Source organism: Martes martes (genome assembly GCF_963455335.1).
Source record: "Martes martes genome assembly, chromosome: 12".
Lineage (NCBI taxonomy): Eukaryota > Metazoa > Chordata > Mammalia > Carnivora > Mustelidae > Martes > Martes martes.
Window position 1 is genome coordinate 82,955,531 of NC_137900.1, and position 25,791 is coordinate 82,981,321.

Here is a 25,791-nt window from a genome sequence, read left to right on the forward strand (position 1 = left end):
AGAGATCATTGGGGGCCGGGGGGGGCGGGTAGAAAAAGGTGACCTACCTGAGGATGTACTGATAGCCTTACCTCTAAGAGAAAGAACAGGAAACCATTTGGTGACAGTTATGTAATGATGGTGCATGAATTCCACGGAAAAGCAAAGTAGAGGAAGGGTGGTAACAATAATGGCAGCAGCTCTTGCTTATTAAGAGCCACTGTGTGCCAGGCACTGGATGACGAATCGCACGTGCATTTTTAAAAACCCAGTGAATCCTTATGCCACCTCTGCATAAGGCACTATTATTTCCAATTTACAGATGAGAACACTGAGGATCCTAGATGACAAGGAGCCTGCCCAAGGTGGCACAACAAGCAAGTGGCAGAGCCAGGGTTCCATGAAGGTGTATGACTCCAGAGCGTTCCCTCTCACCTGCCAGAAAGCCTCCTCCCATCCACTGAACTCTCCAGAGCCCTGGCGAGGTGTGGTAAGAGAGGAAGTGATTACAGCTGTTTACAGGTGAGGGTGAGGAGGTTAGATGATTTTTTTCAGAGGAAAAATAAAGAATATATCACAATAGGGGAAAACATTTGCTAAATAATCTAATGAGGCGGAAGAAAGCTGTGCGTATGATCGTTTAGAGATGGTGGTCACAGCTATGTAAAAAGAGAAATAACTGTGGGTGTGCGGACTTCCCATCTAGAAAATTCTAGAACATCCTGAGTTTAAGTTTCTGATTATTGTCAGTCCTGTATCAGTTGCCGTGTTCTGACTTTAGGAAAGCTGAGGAAATATGGCTACTTTACTTAAAACTGAAGACTATATGGGTATTTTTAAGATTTTACTTATTTATTTATTTTTAAAGATTTTATTTATTTATTTGAGAGAGAGAGAGAAAGTGGAGGGGAAGGGCAGAAGGAGAAGCAGGCTCCCTGCTGAGCAATGAGCCCAACATGGGGCTCAATCCCAGAACCCTGAGATCATGACCTGAGCCCAAGGCAGATGCTTAACCAACTGAGCCAACTGAGCCACCCAGGTGCCCCTATTTATCTATTTTAGAAAGAAGAGAGAGAGTGTGTGCATGCCAGGGGCAGGAGGGGCGTAGTGGGGAGCAGAGGGGGAGGGAGAGGGATAAACAGACTCCGTGCTGAGCTCAGATTCTGATCCCACCACCCTGAGATCATGACCTGAGCCCAAATCATGAGCAGGCCACTTCACTGACTGAGCCACCCAGATGCCCCAAAACTAAAGACTATATTGAAGACATTTTAAGTCATTGCTGTATTTTTAATATCATGAGCATTTAAATATACATAGGTTATGGAACAAACACTGTGATATGCGGATATAACAAGTAATATATATTTTGGTCTTTGTTCCTGGCTTCTGGCCAAGGATCTAAAAACCTTTGTAATTTCCTAAGTGATAAAGGTGCTAAGAACATCTTTTGTTCTAATATTTGTTCTTTGACCCTAGTTTCTGATGCAGAGTTCCTAAGTCCCTTGGAATTTCCCAGTCCATAGGAACATCTATTGTTCTAAGGAGGAGATTCTTGGTGTGCTCCTAGAGAGCCTCAGGTCAGGGCTGGTCACCAGAAAGACCAAGGCATGAGTAGAAACTTGGAACTTTCATCCTCATCCCACCAGCCCCTGAAGGGCGGAGAAGGACTAGAGACTGAGTTAATAATTGATCGTGCTCACATGATAAAGCCTCCATAAAAATCCCTGCACTGTGGGGTTCGGGGTGATTACAGTTTGCTGAATACACGGGGGTGCTGAGAGCTTAGTGCTTCCAGAGGGCATGGACGCTCCTTGCTCCTTCCTCCACACTTGGCTCTATGCAAGCCTTTATCTGGGTGCTCCTGAGTTGTCTCCTTTATAAGGAACTGGTAACCTAGTAAGTCAACCGTTTTCCTGAGTTCTGTGAGCCAGTCTAGTAAGTTACCGAACCTGAGAACGGGTTGGTAGGAACCTTTAGTTTACAGCCTGGAGACCTATGCTAGCAATCGGCATCCAAAGTGGGGTGGGGACAGTTTTGTGGAAACGAACCCTAACCTGTGGGTGGGCTCTGATGCTATCTCCAGGCAGTGTCAGACCTGAACTGAATTGTAGGACACCCACCTGGCATCACAGGATTGGTCAGTGTGGGGAAACCCCCTCCCATTTGGTTTCAGAAGTGAAGTTCTGTGGGAATAGTAGAGAAGAAATAGTAGTCCCCCCCCCCGCCCACACATACACATCAGTGTTGTTATAGGGAATAATTTTTTTCTTTTAAATATGAAACTTGGAAAAGCTAAGGGGTGACATTTGATACAAATCTAGAAGGTTAAGGAAGCAGACATTTTAAGAGGGCATCTTAGCCTTACTAATTAATGTAAATTGATATCAGTGTCTTGCCTATTCATTAAGAGGCTGCTCCAGTCATTGGATTTCTGTGGTGATTGTTTTTTAAAGGTTAGCCTTGACCGACTCCATTATGATTTTTTTTTTTTTCCAACAGTACCAGTGAACAGAATCAAGAGAGGAAACTTATATTTATTTCCAACAGTGAAAGTAACAGCTACCAATTGGTTGTTTCAGAAAAGTTATTTGGAATTCCTTTATTTGATCATTTGCTCACCCTGCCTTTATGTTAGTCTTTTTAACTAATTTCGCTCATTTCACTCATTCATTCATTCATTCATTCATGCCACATTTACTAACCTGTCATGTGCCAAGTCCTGTGCTGGGCACAAAGAACAAATGGCCAGCCAGACCTGGTCCCTGCCCACGAGGGGTTTGTTGGTAGGGCTAGAAATTATAACACAGTGTCATGAGTGCCATTTCACTTCAGTCCGGTGAGTGTGTAGTGAGTGTCTGCTCTGTCCAGGTTGCTGTGCTGGGCACTTTCACAGGCAAGAAGAGAAGGAGCTGTCTGGCCCTGTCCTCAGGGAGTTCACAGTCTAATGGGGGAGACAGTAAACAATCTGGTAATTAAACAATTAAAAATAACCATCATTTATAAGGGGATTAAGCATTGCCCTGGGATGAAGAATAACAGGACAGATTTTCCAGCTGATGCTCTGGTGGACACATCACAGGGGAGTGTGGGAGCCAGGAGGGTCAGCTAAGATGATACAGCCCAGAGCAGTCAGGGAAAGCTTTGCCAAGGAGGGTCCCTCCAAACTGAGTCTGCACGTGTAGGAAAGAGTCAAAGGGGGGAATGCGGAGATGGGCAGTCCCAAGAGAGAGAACTGAGATTTCGCTGACAGAAGGCAGGATCCACTCAGACTGGGAGATCAGCAGGTGATTCAGTGGCAGAGGTGGGAGGAGATGAGATGAAGCTGGAGAGACAAAGCAAGGCCAGGTCTGTGTGGCCACCAGTGCCAGGCTGACGAAGCTGGTATTTGTCTGGATGGGGACAAAATGTAAAGCTCTCCAAGCCATGGCCCTTGCCACATAAGATTCCTGTAGCTTTTCATGGGTTCCAGAAAACCAAACCCATTGTATTTCATGCCATGATTCCATTGTATACTTTAAAAGAGGTTCATAAGTTGCTTGCTGAAGATGTAACTGTTTTTCTTTTTTCATTTCTAGAGAAAAAGGAACTTAAAAGTCCCCTTGGGGTAATTCACCTTTAGTTGCCCGAAGCTTGCTCCCTCATCCTTGAAGGGGGACATGCAGGGCATTTGGAGACAAAAAAGAGGGACGTTGGAAGTCCCTAAGGGCGAGTCTGCAGACACATTGTGGTATGGAGACTGGCAGGCCAGGACCTTGTAGGATGGCTGTAGGAGTAACTTGAGTGTGCTTCTGGGCTAAGCAGTGAGGCAGTGGGGCAGCTCATGGAGGTCCCTGGCACCTGCCCAGGGACCTGGATCTGCAGGGTCATTTGTCCGAGGTTGGGGTAAAATAGCAAGATGGTGCACCAGGGAGCAAGCAGAACTCCAGACTACTGCTGGCTGTGGATGTGGGCTGACCCTGTCCCTGCTGGGGCGCTTCAGCCTTGGAGTTTGGGAACATTCAGGAGGAGCAAAAAGCTCCATCAGGGAAACACTGAGGTTCTTATTAATCAGGTCTTGGCTTTCTCAAGTCTGTGGCTTTGATTTAAAAAACAAAGAAGTGAAATGATTGCATTTGCACTGTGAGTGTCTGAATGTCAGATGTGAATGTCTAGAAATGGCAGATATGAGATGAGACAAGCTAGAGTGATTGGACCTAAAGTCTAATGTTGTGAAGGACAGTTTACCAGATCTTAGGAGGTAGTGCCCTCCAGCTCTCCTTGGGGCCAGTACAGCAGAAGAAGGGGCTGAAAAATCCCTGGTTTTGTGAGCCAGGTCTAACCCCTCCTGGGGTGGGGGTTGTTACTTGCCCTGGGTCATTCTGCAAGAAGAAAGCAGGACAGGGAGTGAACTCAGGTGTCTGAATTCCCCAGGCAATGCTCTTTGGATTCTAGCAAAGTGCTGCCAGTGCAGTAATCGTGGTAAGAAAGAAGAGGAGAGGAAGGAAGAGGGGGCCCCGGGGAGAAAAAGAAAAACACAACAGAGTAGGGAGAAGGGAGAGGACGAGGCACAGAGTGGAGGACCCAGGCCAGCTTTTGACTAAAACCTTAATCCAATCAGCTATTATGGGTGGTTTTTATTTTGGTTTTTTTTAGCTTCTCCGTGTTCCAAAGAAGGTAATGCTTTGCTGGCCTGATTGTGTTTCCACTACAACTTGTGGCTGGAGATGCAGCACAAGATTAAAAAAAAAAAAAAAAAAAGCCCATTGTTTCGTGTTGTGATAATATAACTCTCTGTAAATGGTGCAGTCCAATGGACAGAGTACTGCCCCCTCCCACCCCACTGGTGACCTGCGGGGACAGCTGAATGCCTTCTGGTCCGCTGAGCCCAGAAGAGTGGGGCTGGGCTTTCAGAAACAGCTGGGCTGATTCATCTAGAACAAAAGCCAGCTCTTCTGCTAAATCCCTGGCCAGCCCGGGCTGTGAGGCCAATGGGCCCCTGTCCCCTTCCGTGGAAACTTCTTCTTGAGCTGGCTCCAACAGTGTCAGTCTCCTGCATGAGAGCCTCGGACAGCTTCCCAGTGCCCCATGCCTTCAGCCTGGCACGCTGTCAGTCCTACACGGGAGACTGGCTTTGGAGTGAAATCTCAGTTCTCGTCCACCACTGCCGTTTCCCAGCTGTGCACCGTAAACAAGTGACTTCACCTCTCTGAGCCTCGATCTCTCCCTCTCAGAACTGGGAATGAGAATAGTTTCAATCTGAGGAATTTGTGGTTAGTGTCCAGGGAGGCAATGCCTGGGGCAGGCACCTGTGAGTGCTGCTGTCCTCTTGCTGCCTGGTTCCATCTTCTAGAACTCAGAGCAAGTACCCTGTGTTCCAGACACGCTAGCGCATGCTCACTCATCCTAAGCATCTCTGTGCCTTTACTATGGGGTTCCCCTAATGATACCAGTTACTGTTTACAGAGCCCTTTCTATGCAGCAAAAGGTGGACATGGATAATTTCGTTTTCCAACAACTCTTGGAGGTGGACTCAGTTATCAGATGAAGAAGCTGAGGCCCTGGGAGGTGTCCTACAAGGCCTGGCTCATCTCTTTTTTTTTTTTTTTTTTTTAAGATTTTATTTATTTATTTGTCAGAGAGAGTGAGCACAGGCAGAGTGGCAGGCAGAAGCAGAGGGAGAAGCAGGCTCCCTGCTGAGCAAGGAGCCCGATGTGGGACTCCCAGGACACTGGGATCATGACCTGAGCTGAAGGTAGCCACTTAACCAACTGAGCCACCCAGGCGTCCCCTGGCTCATCTCCTTATTTGCAGTCTTCTTGGACCCTGTCAGCATCCCCCAGCCTTCTTCCAACCCTATTGCAGCTTCCTCTATCATAGTTCCTATAACACCCTATTGTAATTGTCTTTTTCCTTGGCCACAGGCCCTGTAAGGGTTGAGTCTATGGCTGATTCATCTCTATGTCCTTAGCCCTAAACGCAGGGCTTGGCACATAACTCGTACTCAAAAAAGCAGTAAGTAAATAATAAGTAAGGAAAAAACACAGGACATGAACTTCTTCTGTGGGTACATAAAAGAATACAAAAATAGCACTGCCTCAAAGATTTTTTTTTTGGTATGGGTGTGTGTAAGTGTGTATGGGGTTTTATGAATTACTTCTTATTTCTGAAGCACAGCCGTTTATAATCCTTCTTCTAGATCTACATTTCTCAAACAACTCCAGATACCGTCCATAGAAACAGTGCATTGTCATAAAGCATTATATCAAGTGTTGTAGGGAGGGGCCCAACATCAGGCCCGCATCTTACCAAGATGAAATTAAATAATTCCTGATCCTGAATGGGAAGCCTGGAGGAAGCCTCACCTTCCCCCTGACCTTCTTCTCTTTGGCTATAGAAAGAACCTGGGCTTTGGAGACACATCTGGACTCGGATTCCAGACCTACTCACCCAGCCGTAGAAACATAAGCAAGTTGCTTATCTTTTCTGAGCCTGTTTAATGTATTTGAAAAATTGAAGATTATACCTAACTTGGAGGTAGTTATAAGGCTTAATTGACATAATAAATTGGCGTAATGTGACCAGTAAGCACCCCAAACCTGGTAGTTATAGTTTTAATTTTTATTATGACACCGTCACTGGGCCAGCTGTGTGCAGCTGCAGACAGGCTGTGTTTAACAACCAGCTGTCAGAATTCCTGGAGACTTAATAGCCAGCTCAGGGGAGCTGATTGAAGCTAGCTCTAGCACATTACTGGAGGGACCCAGGCTTCTCCCCTTCTTCCAGGCTTGTCTTCCTCCATCCGCCATACCTTTGCTTATTCTGTGCCCAGAGCAGAAGATTCTGTCCCATTCCTTACCTCCAGTCTTAACTCTTTCCAGCCTTTCAAGCCCAGCTGAGTCCTCTGTCTAGTGATCCTGTCTTCTCTGCCTGGCTCTCCCTCCCCCTTTCTCTCCATCTGCAGGTTACAGTGGGAGCAGCCAGGTTTGTGCAATATGAGCCTTTCCCTCTGGCTGGAGTCACTGGATAAAGGGTAGGCATGTGACCCAGGTTAGCCTGTGGGCCACAGACGAAGATTCCAGCTCCCTGCTGGTAAAAGCCATTTTGTGGAAAGCAGAGATGCTTGTCGGATTTGAGGCAGAACAATGAAGCAGATGGGCAGATGGGCGATGGAGTCAAAGCACTTTCCAGGTACTCTGTGTGCTCAGGCCAACATCCGGGCTGACCCTGAGACCCAGCTGCATCGTGCCCTAAGGTCTCTTTGGGATACTGCAGGATCCCTGAAGAGATCGTCTTCAGTCAGTCGCTTACATAAAGTCCTGATCTTGTGCTCTGCTTCTAGGAACCTGCTGGAAAGCATTCAGTGCTCAATAAATGCTTGTCCTAATAACTTACTTTTCTGAGGCTAGCATCAGGAGAGGTCTGCAAAAGAGCCCTAGTGGATCCCAAATTCTTCCCTGGACAATCGGCCTTCTCCTTTCTGAGTTTCTCCACACTGATTTACCCACACCCATCCTGCCTTTTCATGTGGGTCACACTGGCTTTCTCTGTGGAAGGTGGTCACCTCAAAATGGCGGTCTTAGCCTTCAGAGATGGCTAGCCCCCATAGGCCCAGTTAATTAACCATAATCACCCTATCCCAAACTTTATTTCCGAATTCTGATAGTCCTGCTTGGTTCTGGTGTCTACTCCTAATACTATCAACTGTGTTTGGTGTGGGGTGGATAGTATATAAACATAGATGCCAAGTGAGGGCCACTCCTGTGGATGGGGAGAGGCATCCAAGGGGGATCAACAACCCCAAATTATCCACTGTAGAGCCTGGTTGTGGCCTTTGTTTCCCCCATCCCCTCTCCTGGAGGATAGGGGGAGGCAGTCTTCTGGCAAAAGGGTACCTCAACGTTCTTCCATGAGAGGAGATCCATATTATCCAAAACAAGAAGGTCTTCACTCTTCACTTCACAAGAAGGTGAGGATCTAGAGCAAAAAAGGCCTCACTGATGCCTACAGCCAGTGGGGACAGGGGTACAAGTAGGAGTCTAGAAAGAAATGAGAATAAGATACCAAGGCAGAGAGGCACCTGGGTGGCTCAGTCGCTTAAGCGTGTGCCTTTGGCTCAGATCATGATCCTGGAGTCCCAGGATTGAGTCCTGCATCAGGCTCCCTGCTCAGTGCAGAGTCTGCTTCTCTCTCTGACGCTAACCCCTCTCCTGCTCTCTCTCTCTCACACTCTCTCTCTCAAATAAATAATTTTTTTTTTTTTAAAGAAAGAAGATACCAAGGCAGAGGAGACTTCTTAGCATCCTTGCAAGGCCAACTTGGCCCTGACTAAAAGGTCAGGCCAAGATCTATCCTGACCAGCTGTGAATGTCTGCCAAGCAAAGCACTAGGCATCTGTGTGACCCTCCAATTGAAATATTGCTTGTCATCATTGGCATCATGCTCAAAATTTCTCATTATTTCTGGGGGCAGCTTGTGCTCATGTGCTTTTCCAGTACCAGGTGAAGCAATTAGAGGGTTATATGTGCAAACCTGTGCTCCGTTGGCCTCAGTTTCCCTATTTCTTTAGTGAGGGCTTGGACCAGATGTTCTCTAAAATACCCTTCATCTCAATCTGATATTCTCCAGTTCAGTGGAGACACAGATTCAGAGGTTTACCCTTCTTGGCCGGAGAGAAGCTGCTGGCGTTGAAAATGATATGCTAGGCAAATCTGGGGCATGTGTGTGCCAGGTTTTATAATCAAAGAGCTCAGAGCCGAATCCTGTGTTTTTGCCTTTCTCCCTACCAGCCCCCCCCAAGGCGCCATAGGCAGCCTCTGGGAAAATCAGAGAATGTCAGAGGAAGAGTGTAGCCTTTCTTTGGGGTGAGCGCCCCGCTTCAGTTCTTAGGGAAAGTAGGACTGAGTAGAGTTTCCCAAGCCAGGAAACGTGGCAGCGTATGACATAGGACATTGAGCAAAGGAGAAAGACCAAGGACTCGGCGTGTTTGTTGTTACTTGTGTGAACGTGGGAGAGGGACTTAACCATCTCTCTTAACCAAGGGTGCCTCGGCCCCCTCATCTGAAAACTGGACATGGTAACATCTACCTGGGGGGTGGGGTATGGGTGGGGAGGTGAGGATGAAAGTTGGTAGCCCATGAGCATGTCCAGACAGACACCCAGACACCCAGAGATGTCCAGAGAATGGTTCCTGTAATTACTTGGGTTTTAGAAAGGGAGGCGGCAGTGAGTGGAAGAGCTGAGCTGGGATTCCCCAGGCTGTGTGGCTTCCCTGGCTGCCACTCAATGGAAAAACCAAAAGAAAAAAGAAAAAAAGAAGGAAAGACCAGGAAGTGAGTATGGTGCTCCTGGCTTCTCTGCTCCTTGAATGCCACCTTTTCCTGCTCCAATCCCCAGAACCTGGCACTTACTGACTTGGTACATTTTACCTTGTGTGAGAAGGAGGTATTCCCAGCTGAACGTGGGGCTGCTGCTAGCACCTGGCTGGGAACAGACATCGTGGTCATCTGGTCCAGTTTCCTGCTCTGGGAGTCCTCCCCACCTGGAGCCACAGAGCCACTGAGAGAGGCCTGGGAAAACCCATCTTTGCAGCAGGACTGCTGGAGGCCGTCCTGTGCCCTGTGCCATCACACGTGGCTGTTTCTCCAACACATGTGAGATGCTGTTGAGATGGAGAGAATATCGCATTTGTTTAAAAGTGACCTTGCACTCATCTTCTGGACAATGTGGATTTTTTCCATCACCTAAAATAATATCCGCCATCACACTGGGTAAGAACTTCCATTTATGGAGAATCCACAGAACCGGCCACTGTGCTGAGACTCTTTGTGTCTTCCCAACAGCCCCACGAAGAGGCAATTATCCACTTAACAAATGAGGAAATGACACTTTGCCAATGTTAAGTCACTTGCTCCAAGTTACAGGACTGGTAAGTGTCAGGACTTCCCACCAAGGCCGTTTGACTCCAGAGCCTCTTTAGGTTCTGTTTTAAGGATAGGGATGCGCCTGACATTTCTTGTTCTTTCATTCTGAATGAAGTTGGGAAACTTCTCTTTCATTTGGTCCAGGGGATCTAGCTGCCGCCTGCACACCTCCCCTGCTTTTGCGGGTAGCCCATTTCGCGCTCCCCGAAGAGGACTTTGCCTCCTGAAGTCGGAACTCACTGATGCTGAAATCTGCCTCGGTGGATCCCAGCTGAGCGTGGCACGCTGCCCACCCCAACTGAGCTCTTTGGCCCCAGCCCAGCCCAGCCAGCCCGGGAGTTCCCCCGGGTCTCTCCCCCCGCCCCCCCCCCCGCCTCCTGCAGATCTTCCCTCCTTGCTCCGAGACTCAGTTTATTCCTAGGAGAGGCCGGGTGCCTTCTTTGCGGGGAGGTAGCGAGGCATCTGGTAAAGAGACACAGGGTGCCCTCGACGAATGCCAGCCCGGAGCCCGAGTCGTAGTCCTCCCAGCAGCCTGCGGGCAGGGGCCGGCGCTCCTCCCCACCCCCACCCCGCCCCCCTCGGCCCGGCCGCCCCGCCCCGCCGCGAGGGCGGCTCCCGCCCGCGCCCTGCCCACCGCGTCGGAGCGACCGCAGAGCCCCCGCCCCGCGGTCCGGAACCAGCTGAGCGCAGCTGGACCCAGCAGCCGCAGTCGCCAGCGCCTCAGCAGCAGGTAGGGGACAGGGGCGGCCACGGCCCCGGACATCTTGGGGATCCCGGGCATCTGGGTCCTTCTTCTCCCTGCCCCGCGGTGCGAGTCAGCCCGCGTGTGGAGCTCGTCCCGGCAGCTGGGCATCGCTGGAGAGGGGCTTCCTCCCTCACCTTGCTGGTCTTTTGGGGGGCCAAGAAGGGTTGGATTGGGGGGCTAGGGCAGGGGAGGAAGGGGGCCGGGCCTCCACCTACAGGCCCCGCTATGTTGCGAGCACCTGAACTAACCCTGACCCCGCCCCCGCCGGTGAGGGAACTGGGCTCGGGGTCACCCCCGCACTCGCTGTACCCCACCCGGGCTTGCAGGTAGCCGCGTGTCCGCGGTTTGGGCGGTGGCTCCGTCGGGGAGTCTGCTCAGCGGATCCTTGACTCCAAGGTAATAATGCCTTTGCCTGCTCTCCGCGGGCGATGAGGAGCCCTCCACCTCCTTCCTCTTTTGGGGCCCAGGACTGTTAGAAACTTCTTCCTTGTACTCGTCTGAAATCTGCCTGCATTTGTTCCGTGAAGATGCCTTCTCCTCCTCGGCCCTGCAGAGTACGTTCCTTTCTCTGACTCACACGGAAACTTCTCTCCGAGTTGACGACAGTGATTGGAGTCTCCCTTTCTCCCTGGGCCCCTGTCTCTTCTGGGGACTAACCACCCCCCGCATCTGGTCACAGCAGTGTCCCCTGGTCCAGTGCAGGCCGGCTGCTCTGGGCAGTGGCCAAGGGCAAGCCCAAGTTTTTGCAAGGCGGGGGAGCCTTCGGGAGGACAGGGGACATTGGCTTCTTTTGTAGCCCTTAATCTGCCCAGACATACACTCACCCTTTCTCCCGCCCTTAAGCAGAGCAGAGAGAGTATCTTTAAAACACCCAGAACTCCGAAGAGCCAAAGGCATTCAGGGCTGTCCTGGGGGTAACTCGGGCTTCGTGAAAGGCGGGGCTTCTGGGGAGGAGCCTCTGCTTTACCTCGGCTCCTAGACACTTTCCGAGGACCTAATCCTGTATGGCCTGTTCTCCCAGGACCACATTTCTTACCCACGCACTGGGACCGCTGGCTGCACCGCACTTTATAGTGACCATTCCGCAGCTGGGAGAACGGCAGGGCCCGGAGAGTTTGTGATGGGCTCACAGTCACACAGTGACAAAGGGGCAGGGCTGGGACCCAGTTCCAGTTTGCCTTTGGCAGAGTCCTTCTAGCTGGTGGGGCTTTTTGTTCTTTCTTGAGTGTTCCATTCATTAAGACATCCCCGCCCCTCCCCTCCCACACATTTGGGGGGTGCTGGTTGGTGTTTCTTGGGGATGTGAAGGGGAAGGGGCTTGGAGCAGAGGAGGAAGGATGGGATGGGAGATCAGGCAGCATCCAGCTCCTTTGAAATTCCATTTTCCTTTCTGAGGCCTTGCTATTTATAAATGCCAGGGAAATTGTAAACAGCCGGGGAGCTTGGGTTGGCACCCGGGGGGAGTTACACAGCAGCAAAGAAGGTTTCCGTGTGAATCAGGAAAAGAAACTTTACTCCAGAAATTTCCATAACCTTTTTTTTTCTTTTTTCTTTTTCTTTTTTTTTTTTTTTTACAGACTAACATGAACATAGGAAAGCAGGCAGCTGGGGGTGGGTGGGGAGGCTGTAGGGTTTGCTTCTCATGGCATTTCCTTCCTTCCCTCCTTCCTTGGTTCAACACTTGCCTGGGCCTCTGTTCTGTGCCTTGCTCTGTGAGGGCCCAAAAGCCTCAAGGAGGACAAAGCTCTCTGTCCTCAAGATACTTCGCATCCATAGTGATCGACACAATCATTTGATACTGAGAGTTATTTCAACCCATAAAGGGGTGACTAAGTCTGTCTGAGCCACCCCAACCGCAGAAATAAGTAGGAAGTTCTCAGAAGGTAAGGGGGTTGAGGGAAAAGACATTCTGAGAAACAGGAACAGTTTATGCAAAGGTACTGTGGTTTCTTGAGCAGTCCATGGCTAGAGTGGCCATGAGGGAAGGGTGCAGCTGTGGAAATTGAGACTGTAAATAAAGATTGTAAACCAAGGGTTTGGACTTTATCCTGAAGGCAATGAGAAGCAGAGAAAGGTTTTGAACCGAACAAGGTTAAAAACTCTCACTAATCTGGTGGTTGATTTAGGGAATGCATCGGAGGGGGCAAGCTGGAGGCAGGGGCATCCGGAGGAGGGTGTTGCATGATCCAAGTGAAAGAGAGTGCAGGTCTGAACGAGAGCGGTGGCCACCCGCGTGGATCAGAGTTGCAGATTCTGGAAGCCCAGCCAAAGGTCTCAGAACCTGCCATAAATTTCGCTGAAAAGCAAACAATAGGCTCATAGCTGCTGGATAAGGCTGCTAAATTATTTTGAGTTTTGCAGTGTTGTTCTTTTTTCTTTTTTCTTATTTTTGAAGTGGGAAAAAATATTGTTAAAGTTCAGATACAAAGAAGAGTGTCGTGTAAACGTCATGCCTCCAGACCTTCTTTCTCCAGAGGTAGCCATTGTTCGTAGCCGTGTGAGCACTTGACCAATCTGTGATGAGCGAGAGCTGTTGATTGGACGCGTTAGGCACTGGCCATCCAGTGCCATAGGTCACTTTCCTCCTACTCCTGTGGGTGGTTTGGGTCTTTCTTGAGAAGTGGCCAGGCAGGGGCTCCTGGGTGGCTCAGTCAGTTAAAGGTCCAACTCTTGATCTCAGCTTGGGTTTTGATCTCAGCTTGGGTTTTGATCTCAGCTCGGGTCCTGATCTCAGGGTTGTGAGTTCAAGACCCATGTTGGACTCTTTAAAAAAAAAAAAAGGAAGAAGAAGTTGCCAGGTAGGTCATTGCAATGATCTCTCTACATGATCTATAGTCCTTTGCTGAGGCATTGGTCTCTGGTTTTCTTCAAGCAAACTTTACAGTCTGTATCTACAGCCTCTGAGTGTGTGTATTTACTTAGGAGAAACCACAGGCCTGAGAGGAATTAGAAGCACTGATTTGGGAGTGGAGCTGCAGTCTTAGTTCTTCTAGGTGACTTTTGGCAAGTCCTGGCTCTCTGGGCCTCTGTTTCCTCACCTGTAAAATGGGGGTGGTGTTGGCTGGCATGATTATAACAAAAAGCTACCTTTTAGTATTCCAACCATGGGGACATTGATTATTCCCTTGATTCCTCATGAGTGTTTCTCTGAGATAGGCATTATGATTTCCCCTTTTGCAGACGAGGGACCTGAGTCTAAATAACGTGCTTCCGGTTTTGTCTTTACAAGATGATGGCTCCCGCTTTCTGGAGTTCTGACTACAGAGCCTGGCTCTTCATCCCTAAATGTTACCCTGAAGTTTCCTTGTAGTCCTGGCATACTGAAACTGCTGGGGTGTTCATGGTGGCTGTGTGCACAGCTTGGGGAGCTCAGCCCTGCATCAGAGAGGTCTGAAGGGCCTCCCAGCAGCACTGTTGGGAAACTCATCCTTTTCTATACTATCAACAGGACGCCAGAGTGTAGGTCCGTCTCTCCTCTGTTTCAGGGAATCAAGGCTGAGAAAACACAAGATCCCTCGCCCTAGGTCACTCCGTGAGTTGGGGTCCCAGCCAGGACCATCTCCCTGCCCTTTGGCAGAAGCAAGGAAAAGCAGGTCCCAGGAGGTATGCATTTTTCAGGAGAGGGGACAGGGAGAGAGCAGTCTTTAGGCAACCGGGGTGTGTTAAATAAAACTCTCTCCTCCCTTTCAACTGAGTGAGCATGTGTCCGATTTCAGCCTGATGTGGTTTGTGAGTTTGTAGACCACAGGCATGCTGGGTTCCTGTTGTCCTCCCTGCCCCCCCTCCCACCCCACACTCCCCTACCATATGCTTGCTCTCCCCTGCCCTGCCCCGGGACCACATCAGCAATTTGAGGGCAGAAAAGAGAAAAGCAGTAGGCGGGGTGGGCAAGGCTGGGGAGCAGAAGGCCTGGACTTAGGTCCTGGTTTTGCCACTGACAAAGTACTGGGTGACTTGTGCTAATGCATGTCTTTCTCTGGGCCCCAGGGTCCACCCTGCACTAGAGGGGTGGGCAGGATAATATCAGGCTTTGCTGGCTCTGATGGTCTCTGAGTCAGAGGGCTTTGTGCTCAGCACATGAATGTGGACCTCGAAGTGAGCCCATAGCAGTCGTTAGGTTTAACCTACACCAGCACCAGCTGGAGATGCAGCTATTGTTCATGACTTTGGTCTCTGTGGCCTCAGTTGTTAGCTCCACAGTGCAGAAAAGGAAGTTGAGGCCTAAGAGTCATTTATGGGTCTTATTCCCATACAAGCAGTAAGAATCATGGCCACCGGAGGAAGCATGCTTGCTGTGTGCGTTCACCGTCTTGTTTAGTCTTTTCCCAGACCTGTGAGGGAAGAGATACTGACTCCATTTCACAGACAAGGAAACTGAGGCTCAGCCTAGAGAGACGTCATGATTTACCTTCTTTCCTTTGAGCCTCACAATAGCCCTGAAGTTGTTGTGATGGGTTCTAAGTTGTCGATGAGGAAGGTCAAGTTGAGATGGGAGCTCCCAGGGGCCTCGAGGCCATTTAGGTTCCTTCCTGGCTCCCTATCCTAGGCCCTAACGGGGCCTTGCTTGTTCTACCTCAGAAGGAACCTTTGCTCCTCTTGGATTCAGTGCTTAGACTAAGGGATAATAGGATCCCTGAAACCTGCTCTTTCCCAGGGGGGTCCAGGCATGGTTTCAGCCATAGGGTCTCAGGGAACTCAGTGAAGGAGCCACACCAGTGGGAGTGGATTCATTTATCTTGCTACACTGATTAAACAAATAGCGTTATTATGTTCCAGCCTCAAGGAGGATATCATTTGGGTCTGGCTTATTTGCCAAGCAAAGGCTAGACGATATGTATGAGCCTTCAGGGTGGGGCCTGGCCCTTAATCTCCTCTCTGTAAGCGAGATGGTGAGCCTGGGCCCTCAGTGGACACAATAAATACTAGTTGATTTTTGGGGAGTGGCTAAGTGGGATGGGTGACATACTCATGAGAAATGGGGTGCTTTTTCCTCCTTTCCTCAAAGGGCTTCTCCCTCCCCCTTCCTTTTCTAATTATAACGAATGCTTAAGATAAGGAAATTTAGCAAATAAAAAAATAAGAGCTGTCCATAATTCTGCCAATGTGAGATAATCACTGCTAACATTTGGAGGCATTTCCTTCCTGATATTTGCAGCACTTTTTTTTTTTTTACCCCTATATAATTGTGGTCATACACTTTTATAATTTTTCTATTCTGACTTTTTTTTTTCAGCATAAGGACATAAATATTTTCTCATGTTATTAAGGACTGTACATTTAACTTTTAGAAGAGTTTGAGAAGTATTCTCTACCTAAGTAGATAAATACATGTCTATTTCTATTTAAAATCTTTCGTTCTGATAGTCTGGGGGATTAAAGAAATGAAATAATGCATTTTAATTGTGAAAAAAAAAGAAATTTTATTTTTTATTATGAAAATGGTATGTGCCAACCTGCTTTTTCATCCCTCTGTTGTATCTAAGTGGGAATATACCATGATTCACTTTCCTCTGTTAGTAGGCATTTAGGCAGCTTATAAACAATGCTGTGATGAACATCCTAGTGTATAAATTAGTCTTCTTTCATTATTTCCTAGAAGAGAGCCCAAGAAATGGAGTTACTGGGTCAAAATGATGCATTTTGTAGCTTTTGCCGCATTTTGCCAAATTGTGGCCCAGAAGGCCACAGCACCTCTTAACTCCAACCAGCGGTTCGTGAGGGCGACAGCCTTCTTGATGCAGCACCAAAGGCTGATTATCAAAGTTCTAGCTGTTTTACTAGAAGGCGCAGGGACCATTTCCCCAGAACACTGTACTTCAGTCTTTTATTTAGGAAATACATCTGCACAGTTCGGCGTCGGTAAGGATTAATGATTATGGTCCCAGACTGAGGAAGCAGAGAGAAGCCTGTTTTCATTTCCAGTTTCTGCCTGGGACTTGCTGTACAACCTTGAACTTGAGTGAGGTCACTGCTCTGCCTCCACGCTTAGGATGGTCGGGCTTGATTTGGTGTGACTTGGTGTTATCAGCCCTGAGACCTCGGTGGGACTGTGGTGTCCATCAGCAGAAGGCTCTGCTCCTCACTGCCTTTTTGCCTCGAAGTGGTTTCCAGATTACAGGTAGACCTTGGGAATTCCCCGGCCCCACCCTTTACTTCATGTTCAGGGATACTCGGGCCCAGAGACAACAATTGTTGTAAAACACATAGCGAGTCCCCTGGTTGCTAGTGCACCACTGGTGAGATTTCACAAGTTCTCATCTAAACCCAAATGAGAGTTCATTTATTAAACCCAAGGCCTGGGAAGATGAAGCAACTTGATTGTGGTCAGACCTCTTGTTTTCCTTGGCAGCATGGTCTTGGGAAAGCCATTTCCCTCTCTGACTTGTCTCCCCACCCCCCCACCCCCCCCCCCCGCCACTGTGACATGGGGGAGTGGCACCTTCTTTGGTTCTCCTCCTTCTACTTTTCTGCCAGCCAAAGCTTTAATTTAAAGATCCAATGGCAGGTTGTGGTCCAAAATGGGGTGCTTTTTGAGTCCCTAGTGCAGATGATAGATCAGAGACTTAATACTATGACATAAAGAAAGATGTCTTTAAACCCTTTCTTGCAGTTGAACGTGAAAGATATTCTGGCAGATCTCCAACTTACCGTGAACACAGATCACCAGGTCATTTTGTGAAAATTCAGGTTCTGGTTAACTAGGTCTGGAATGGGACCTGAGGCTCTGCATTTCTCATGAGGTCCCAGGTAATGCAGAAGTTGCTGGGTCAGGGACCACACTTTGCATAGTAAGATTCTGAATCCCTTGTGAAGGGGGCACCTGGGTGGCTCAGTGTGTTAAGCTTCTGCCTTCAGCTCGGATTATGATCTCAGGGTCCTGGGATAGAGCCCCTCATCGGGCTTTCTGCTCTGCAGGGAGCCTGCTTCCCCCACCCCCCGCCTGCCTGTGATCTCTGTCTGTCAAAATAAATAGATAAAATCTTAAAAAAAAAATAAAAATAAATAAATAAATAAATCCCTTGTGAAGGGCCCAGACCAGAGCCTAGATCTTTTAATGTCTCATGGTAGAGGTTCTTTCCACCCATCGAATTTGCCTCCCGATTTTGTTCTCTGTGTGGAGTCAAACTGTTTAATCCACAGCTGAGTTTCTAGAATCTGAACAGCCCTTGAAATATTTTGCTGCCTAATTGCAGAGCGAGGTAGAGGAGAGAGCAACTCAGCAGGAAACCATCTGGAGCAGGAGAAACACAGCTGAAGGACCTAGCATTCGTCTTAACTATTTCCACCAGAAGTTTTTATACTTAAGGTTATAGACATTCTTCTCTTGAGTCTGTAGGCTGCAAACTACAGCTCTGGGGAGGCTGTATTGTATTATAGCCTGTGATTGTATGCCTCTGAGCTAAGAATCCTTTTTACATTGTTTAAAATGTTGTAAAAAACAAAAACAAAAACAAAAAAACCCCAACAACAAGAAAACTCCCCCAAACCCCAAACCTAAAACCAAACAAGGAAGACTATGCAACAGACAAGGTATGGAGCCTGCAAAACCTATTTACTAACTGGTCCTTTACAGTAAAAGTTTGCTAACCCCGATCTAGAGTAACCAAAGCTTTGTGTGCTTCTCTATGCAAGAGACCTAGCCTTAGTGCCTGAAATTTAGCGAGGCCAAGAAGTCGGGAAGGCAGCCTGCCTTGGTGGGAAGTGGGCAGACATCTTAGCTGTGTGACTCTGAGCACATTACTTCACCTCTCTGAGCTTGTATCCTCCCTTCACAAAATAGGAACCATGCTATCTGCCTGGCAGAGTATCATGAGAATGAGACAGGATGTCTTTAAAGAGTTTAATACTGGTAGGTGCTCAGAAAAGCAGTGTTGTCGTTGGGGTGGCCATTTGAACCCTTCTGGGATTGCTAGGCTGATATGGTGTTTCTCCCACCAAATCTGAAAGTCCTCCCATGATGCGGGGAGCAGTCTTTTAGGAGAGAAACACTTCTGGCTTCAGCCTCCCCCTGCCCCTGCCCCACCACTACTCCCAGGGCAGAAAGCTCCTCTTCAGCCACCTAGACATACAGGGTTCCTGGTGACTTGCACAATACCACCAGCAGGGAGTGCTCTACCCAAAGGCCCGCCCCTCCACTGGTGGACAGCACTAACAGACTGTGCCTTCTCCCCTTCTCTAAGATATAATTCAGTAAACAGGCGCCCCGAGGGCCCCAGACTGGGATGGTGAGTGCTGGAAGGAAACATCTCTCTTGAAGGCTCCCTCTGGAGCATGTGGGCGGTGGACTAGAGTCAGTGGTTTGTGGACCTTGTTTTTTAAGTTGCTGTAGCCTTAAGGTACAGAATGGAAAACAGACCAACTTGGAGTTAGCTGGAGTTAATGCAGAACGCAGCTAAATTTGCATCTCCCGGCCTCCTCCCTTCCAGAGCTGGGGGAAGGGTGTAATGCTCTTTTTGCCCATAGGTGGCAGCACCTGCACTTTTAACTGAATGTGCACATGTTCATTAGTATATGTTTACTCATGTGTGCACACATGTGTATATGCATGTGTGCATGCAAGTGATCTACTAGCTTCTTCCTTCTGTGACTCTTGAGCTGTGGTGTCCCCAGCCCTAAGTTAGGCGCTGGGATCCATGGGAGCAGATCTTGGTCTAATGGGGGAAGCTCACCGGGAATCAGACTGTAATCCAGTGTGACAGGGAAGACTAGAGGCCTGTGGGGGCTCAGAGGAGCTCACCCTATGGGGGAGGGGAGGCTAGAGCAAACTTCCTGGAGGAAACTGGGCTTGATCATGAATGGAAGGAGAAATGAAGAATAGGGATGGAAGAGACTTCTAGAACAGATGAGACTCTGTGTGTAGATTACATGCAGACTCAGGGGGCAGAGTGCAGCTTTGTCGGGCTGGGGCTTGGAGGGGTGTGGGTGGAAGACAAGAACTGAAGAGGCTGAAGCTCATGGGACCGGCAGCGGCAGATCGTGAAGGACATTGACAAGTTCACTGAGGATCTTGGACTTTATCTCTGGGGCTCTGCCATGGGAACCATGGTAGTCTGAGCAGAGGAGTGATGTGGTCTGGGCTCGCACCGTAGGGAAGGGAGGGGGGGACCAATTAGGAACCAAGCCCAGATGACGGGTGGACCGTCACCTGGACCTGGATGCTGGCAGTGGGGTGGGGAATGAGAGGATGCACTTGAGTAGAACCAGCAGGGCCAGAGGAGGTGGTGTTGAAGGCATGAGTGGCAGAGTAGGGGAGGTGGAGGAGGGTGGTGCCCTGGTGTCTGATCTGGCCTGGGCTGTGTCTGGTGGTTGATCGTGCTGTTGCTGAGATGGGGAACACCAGGGGAGGAGCACATTACATTCGGGAAGAAATTTAGCACCCTCAGCAAGGATGAGGGTGTGGTTTGGAGGTGTGTACAGGAGAAGCAGGCTGGATTTCAAAGGCTTGTCCTCACACAGTTAACAGAAACTGAGAGGTCATTAATCACTTGCAGGAACACAATACAACCCAACTCTGCTTTGATCTACCCCGTGGAACTAGGAAATTTCAGGCAGAACTCTCTGAGGAAGACCCACAGAGGAGGCGTGGACACCAGCCTCTTTTTCAGATCCCCTGCTTTGTGTGTATGCCACTCAAAATGCAGAAATGCACCGAGAATGCCTGGGCCCTTGGCTGTCAGCTGAGAACAGGGCTCATTGGTGTCTTAATCCCTGCAGCCTGTAGGTCCCACTGCATTTGGAATCTTGGACTCTCTCCTTGGCTTAGAGAAGCTGGTCTGGGCAGATAATTTTCCAGTGTAGGTAGGAGCCAGCTTGCTTAGCTGACCCTTAAATGTGGTTGACTGGGGCCCTGGGGAGTGAGGAAGGGTGAACATCCAGTTTCTCCCTGAAAGGCAGGGGGCCAAAGGGCTGGGATGCACAATCCACTGTGGGGCCACCATGGCTGGTCCTTCATTCACTCATCTAGCAGTAAATCCGCTGGTCCTGCTGTTTGCCACCTCATGTGCCAGGACCAGGTTTCAGAGGCAGAGCAGACTGGCAGAGCTCACAGCCTGATGGGAGAGAAAGACCTCTTGCCAGATAATGATAATAGAGTCTTACAATGGTAGGGCAATGCTTAGGCATGTAAACAACTTGGGTCCCCAAACTGCACAAGTACAGAATGAGAAAAATATCATTTCTAGAAAAAGGTTTAGGGATTTAAATAACAATAGAATAAACATATGTGCTGTTCAAAATCCCTGACATATCATACCTCATTTAATCCTTATAATAGCCTATGGAATAGGTTCTGACATAGTCCTTCTTGTACAGAGAAGGAATCTGAGACTCAGGGTGAAGTAACCTGATCAAGTTATGCGCTTAGTTAAATGAGGGGTCATTTTGTCTAACTTCAGAATCCTGAACCATAGCTCTGAAGTGGACCATAAGCTAAATTCAGACGTTCACTGGGGTTGCCTTACATACAAATGGGATTTTTGGCTGGATTAATAAAGGCATGATGTCTAGAATGATGGAGGTGAGAGTTTGCTTGCCCTGTCCTGGATAGAGCTCACCTGAAAGTCAAATTTTGGGTCTTGTGCTGTCAGTACGGACAAGGTTCATTTGGAGCTGATCAGGGAAGGGGGTGAGGGAGGGAACCATATACCCGGTCTCAGGAAAAATTGGAAGTAAGAGGGTGCACAACTTGTACAAGACTTGAAGGGCCCAAGATCACTGTCTTTGTCTCTAAGGAGCCATTGGAAAACAGGGTGACAGACCTATTCTGGGGGATCTGAGCAGATAGAGCTAGAACCAGTGGGCGTAAGGTGTAGGGAGAGAGATTTTAGCCCATCCTAAGGCCAGTTCTTTCAACCAGCTAAACTCTTCAACAGAAGGTCTTACAGCCTGGGCAGGAAATGAGTGCCCCGTTGCTTGAGGTGTGCAAGTAGAGGCCGTGTGACTGTGGTGATGGGTGCTGGGGATGAGTGGAAGTATCACCTGGGGATTTGACCAGATGACCTTGAGCACCTGATGTTGAGATTGTTGGCTCTTTATTTACAGGTGGTGCAGATAACCGTCTTTCCTGTGCCTCGGCCGTGGTCCCAGCACCTCTGCACGGAGCAGCCCTCTTCCCCCTCACAGCCCTGCAAGGTAGGTGGAGCAGAGCAGATACCCCCGAGTCCTCCTAAACCCAGCTCTGGCTGCCCAGAGGAGTCTGGAGGGGACAGTGGAAACAGCTTGTCACTACCATGGATTCAGAGGGAGTCCAGTCCCTGAGGTTTCTGAAGTAAAGTCCAGAGTCCGTTAATGCTCATTGCCTCATTTGTTCCTCGCCCTCCCTTGCGAGGGAGACCGGGAGAGGGTGATCCTGTGGGGAAGAGGCAAGGGTGGGCTGGGTGCCAGGGCGCCAGGGCCCCTCTCCCTGCTGTGCTGTGTTCTCACTGCGTGGCTGTAGGGAAGTTGCTTTCCCTCTCAAGGCCTTTGTTAGCTCTTCTGTAGGAGGGTGGATTCCCTGGAGGTCCAGGAATTCTCCCCAGAGGCTTTGGAGAGGTGAGAAAAAGCGGGGCCATGGCTGCCAAGTCTCCAGGCTTGTTGACCATTGGAGGAGTAGCCGAGCTGTGTGAGTCACAGGGCAGGTGGATGAGTCATACCCACCTGGGATAGCTGGCAGGTTGGGGCCCACCTGACTATCAGACTCACAGGTGATCCGCTGTAGGAGGCTGACACACAGGGGGCGGGCGTGCAGCATTCTGGGCTCTAGAAGCAAGGGACCCAATTCATGGCCCGGCTTAGGCCTCAGCTTCTTCGCATATAAAATGGGTATATTGGTCTTCCACCCACCCACCTAACGAGGTTGTCGTGAGGACTGTATGAGCTCATAGATGCTTAAGAGCTTTGTGAGCTACAAAGTGGGAAGGATCACTACCAGGGAAAAAAGCAGCCTCCAATGCCCGGAGCAGAAGTGAATTTCTAACAGCAACTGTATGGAGAGCCTGGAAAACACCCCTCCAGCCCATGACATCACCCTTGGGGGCCAAAAGGAGAAGGGGCTGAATGACTCCAGGGTTTACTCATCTGCTGTGGCCCAGCTGGCTTTGGGTGGTGACCCTCCTCGGAGCTGTTCCTCTTTCCCAGAGCTTAGAAGCAGGGGCCTTTTGATAGTCTCGGGAGTGGTTTGTCTACAAACCCAGGGATTCCTAGAAGGCTGGCTAGGTGTAGAGATGTGACTTGGCCCACTCCAGCTGTGCCCTAAAGGTAATGCTGCCCAGAAAGAAGGGATCTGGGGCCAGTCTTGGTTCTAATGCTCCTGCTTTGGGGCCAGAGACCTGACAGTTCCCCAGAGCTGAATTGCTTCAAACTGATCTGTCACCAAAGAGTGTTACACTCTGCCGATGCTTTTGGCAGCAAGGACACAGGGACCTGTCTTCTGTCGTCCCCACTTCTGCAGACCCTGGCAGGGCAGGCTGGCTCGGGCCCAGCTGAATACCTGTTAATGAGAGCTTTGCTACCCCACCCCCTTCAACTGTTGTCCCCCTGCAGTGCATCCCACCTCATGCCCACCTCTGCTGAACTGGGGTTCAACTGGGGGGCCCCAGGGACCTCTGACTTGTCAAAATCCGGCGACACGCCCTCACTCAGGTCTCCTTGTACCACTTGCTGGAGCAATGAATACCTTCTCCTTCCGAAAGTGCTCTCTCCTTGTTGCTCTGGGAGGCTGCTCCCCCTCAGCTGATCTCCCACTTCTCTGATTTTCTTAGGGCCCTGTCTTCCCGCCTCCGACATTCACCAGGATTCTCACCACCTTCTGGTCTTGAATTACTCCTATAGGTTCATTTGCTTATTTGCTCATTCATTCAGCCGTGTGTGCATCGCCAGATACCTGGGCCTGGAACCAGTGTTGGCGCATCAGCAAAGAGCAGGATTTTCCCACCTCCATGGGCGTGCAGTGTTGCGACTTACAGCCGTCAGCCGCGACACGCATAAAAGGTCCACTGTTCCTCGGCTGAGCAGGAGATGACTGGGGTTATAAGAGCAAGTGGAGTTGGGTGGGCGTGGTGGCATCTGGACCCGACACAGGACTGAGGCCTCCCTGAGAAAGCCCAGACCTGGAGAGGGGACGGCAGGTGGCTGTATGAGCAGGGAAGGGAGTCCCCAGGCAGAGGGAACAGCATGGACACGTGGTTGTGAGGCGGGACGTTGCGTGTGATCGTGGAGGAACAGGAACAGAGGAGCGTGACCACGGGAGGAACTGGAAGAGAGGAGTGTGACCATGACTGTGGAAAGCCCTAGAGACAGAGCAGCACCCCAGGCATGCAGGCCCTTAGGGGCCTTAGTCAGAGTCCGGATTTTATCCTAAACCACTGGGGCACCACTGGACGTTTGAGAGCAGGAGAGAGACCTGTGCAGACCGCTTTATTAGGGGGAGCCCTTCAAAGAGCTGGCATGGGTCCCACTCTGATCCGTGCTGAGAGTGTAATTTTTGGCTCTTCCACAGCGTGCTGTCCTAACGCTGCCTCAGTAGAGGCTTCCCGGCCTGGTATTGGTCAGTCCTGGGAAATGTGCACTTTGCAGGATTCTCTCTGCTCTTTGTGTCTTTTCATTTACCTGGCAAACCTTTGCCGAACTCCTGCACTTCAGAGGGGAGGTGAGTTAGATCCCATCTCGTTTGTGGGGGCTGAGGCCCAGAGTGCTCTGGGATGAGGACAGGGTCTCCAGGAGCCAGGGAAGGCTTTTCCTACTCTACATCAAGCACTGTGCTAAGGGGGCACTGGGACATTCCAGCCAAGGGAGTCACGTGTGCAAAGGCGACCCGGAGCCACTCTGCTTAGGGCCTGGTGGGCAGTGTGGCTAAAGCAGGAGTGTGGGGCTGAGGTGGGGAGTGGCTGGAGATGCTGGGTCTCAGTCCTCTAGGTGCCAGGGAGCCATGGACCGGCTTTGAGCTGAGGCCTGATTTGCACAGTGGGATCTGAGAACAGGTGGGAGGTGGAGGGGAGGGCACATGGCAGGGTCAACATTGTAAACTGGTTGGAGAGAACGAGTGTCACTAGGTGAAGCCTGGTCACTCCCATCCACCTGTGCACATACAGTAAAATACTCTTATCCCCTTTCTGTCCCCTGCCCTTGTTGGGTTATGTCCCCATTGGTCGGCACTTCTGAGTCCCCTGCAGTTACATCTTGGACATTAGAGGCAACTGGTCTGAGCCTGAAACGTCACTCTGGCTCTGACTTGCTATTCTCATCCCTTTATCCCTTAGCCTCTGTTTACTCAACTGTGAAAATGGGGGTGATAAAGGGCTGCTGCGGATAGCTGATGGGGAAATTAAGTTGTAAGCATAGGCCTGTTGTAGACTGATAGCTCGGTTATGTTTATTTCCCTGTTGGTTGGTAACAGCCCCATCCGTGTTGTAACCTGCCCCCCAGGGAGTCCTCTGTAATCATCCCACTAGCACCTTTATCTTATGGCTGAGGAATCTGGGGCCCAGAGAGAGACAGTGACTCATCTAAGGTCACCTAGCCCTTCAGTAGCAGGGCTTGGACCTGTTTATTTCTCCCTCTTGCAATTCTCACTTTTTAAATGCTGATAATTAAAAAAAAAAATCCCTAAGTTGATGAGGGAAGGGGTAATAATGGAATGGGCATTTTGGGGCTAGGAGCTCTCTCAGACACTTCCAGGGAGTATCCTGGCTAGACAGGCCCGGAGAAAATCATCCAACCACCTAGTTACATTTGGGGAAACTGAGGCCTAGAGAGAGTAGTGGCTTGCTCAGGGTCCCCAGAGAGTAGGAAGCAGAGAGGGCTCACAGGGGCCGTCTCCAATCATCAGCAGTAGTCGAGTGGGCTTTTCTCCCTAGCCCACCGCCTCATGTTTGAGAAAGTGAATTAGAGCATGAACAATAGTTTCCCGAGGACATTTTGGTTTTTAATGGGGCAGTGTGTCAAGGACCATTTCCGGAACCGTGTGTGCCCATGTGAGAGCTGCGGAGCTGAGCCTGGCATAGCTATTTTGGACCAAGCCACAGGGTCCTATTTATAGGTCTGTGTGATTAGGTTGACGTGGGAAGGAGAGGCTCGCCTGCTCTCTGCCCAGCCCAGCTATGGCCGAGGAAGAGGCCCTAGGGGGCGATTGTGACCTGTGGGTGAGTAGCAGGGGATCTGAGGTGGTCCCTGAAGCCTGCTCCGAGAAGG

General features: G+C 49.8%; 1 protein-coding gene across 3 annotated transcripts in view; it reads left to right on the forward strand.

The window, feature by feature from the left end:
• Window positions 1–10,548: 10,548 nt before the first annotated feature.
• Window positions 10,549–25,791, forward strand: part of GSN (gelsolin) — a 54,012-nt gene continuing 38,769 nt past the window's right edge. Inside the window, exons 1-2 of one of the 3 annotated variants that reach the window (XM_080820559.1) lie at window positions 10,549–10,611; window positions 21,667–21,756. Coding sequence is in view for 1 of the 3 variants with exons in the window: in XM_080820558.1 (XP_080676684.1) it covers window positions 25,701–25,742 (42 nt within the window). In the remaining 2 variants the exon portion in view is untranslated. Of the gene's footprint in view, window positions 10,612–21,666; window positions 21,757–25,651; window positions 25,743–25,791 lie in introns of those variants that run through there. The other 2 variants (XM_080820560.1, XM_080820558.1) reach the window with 2 other exon arrangements.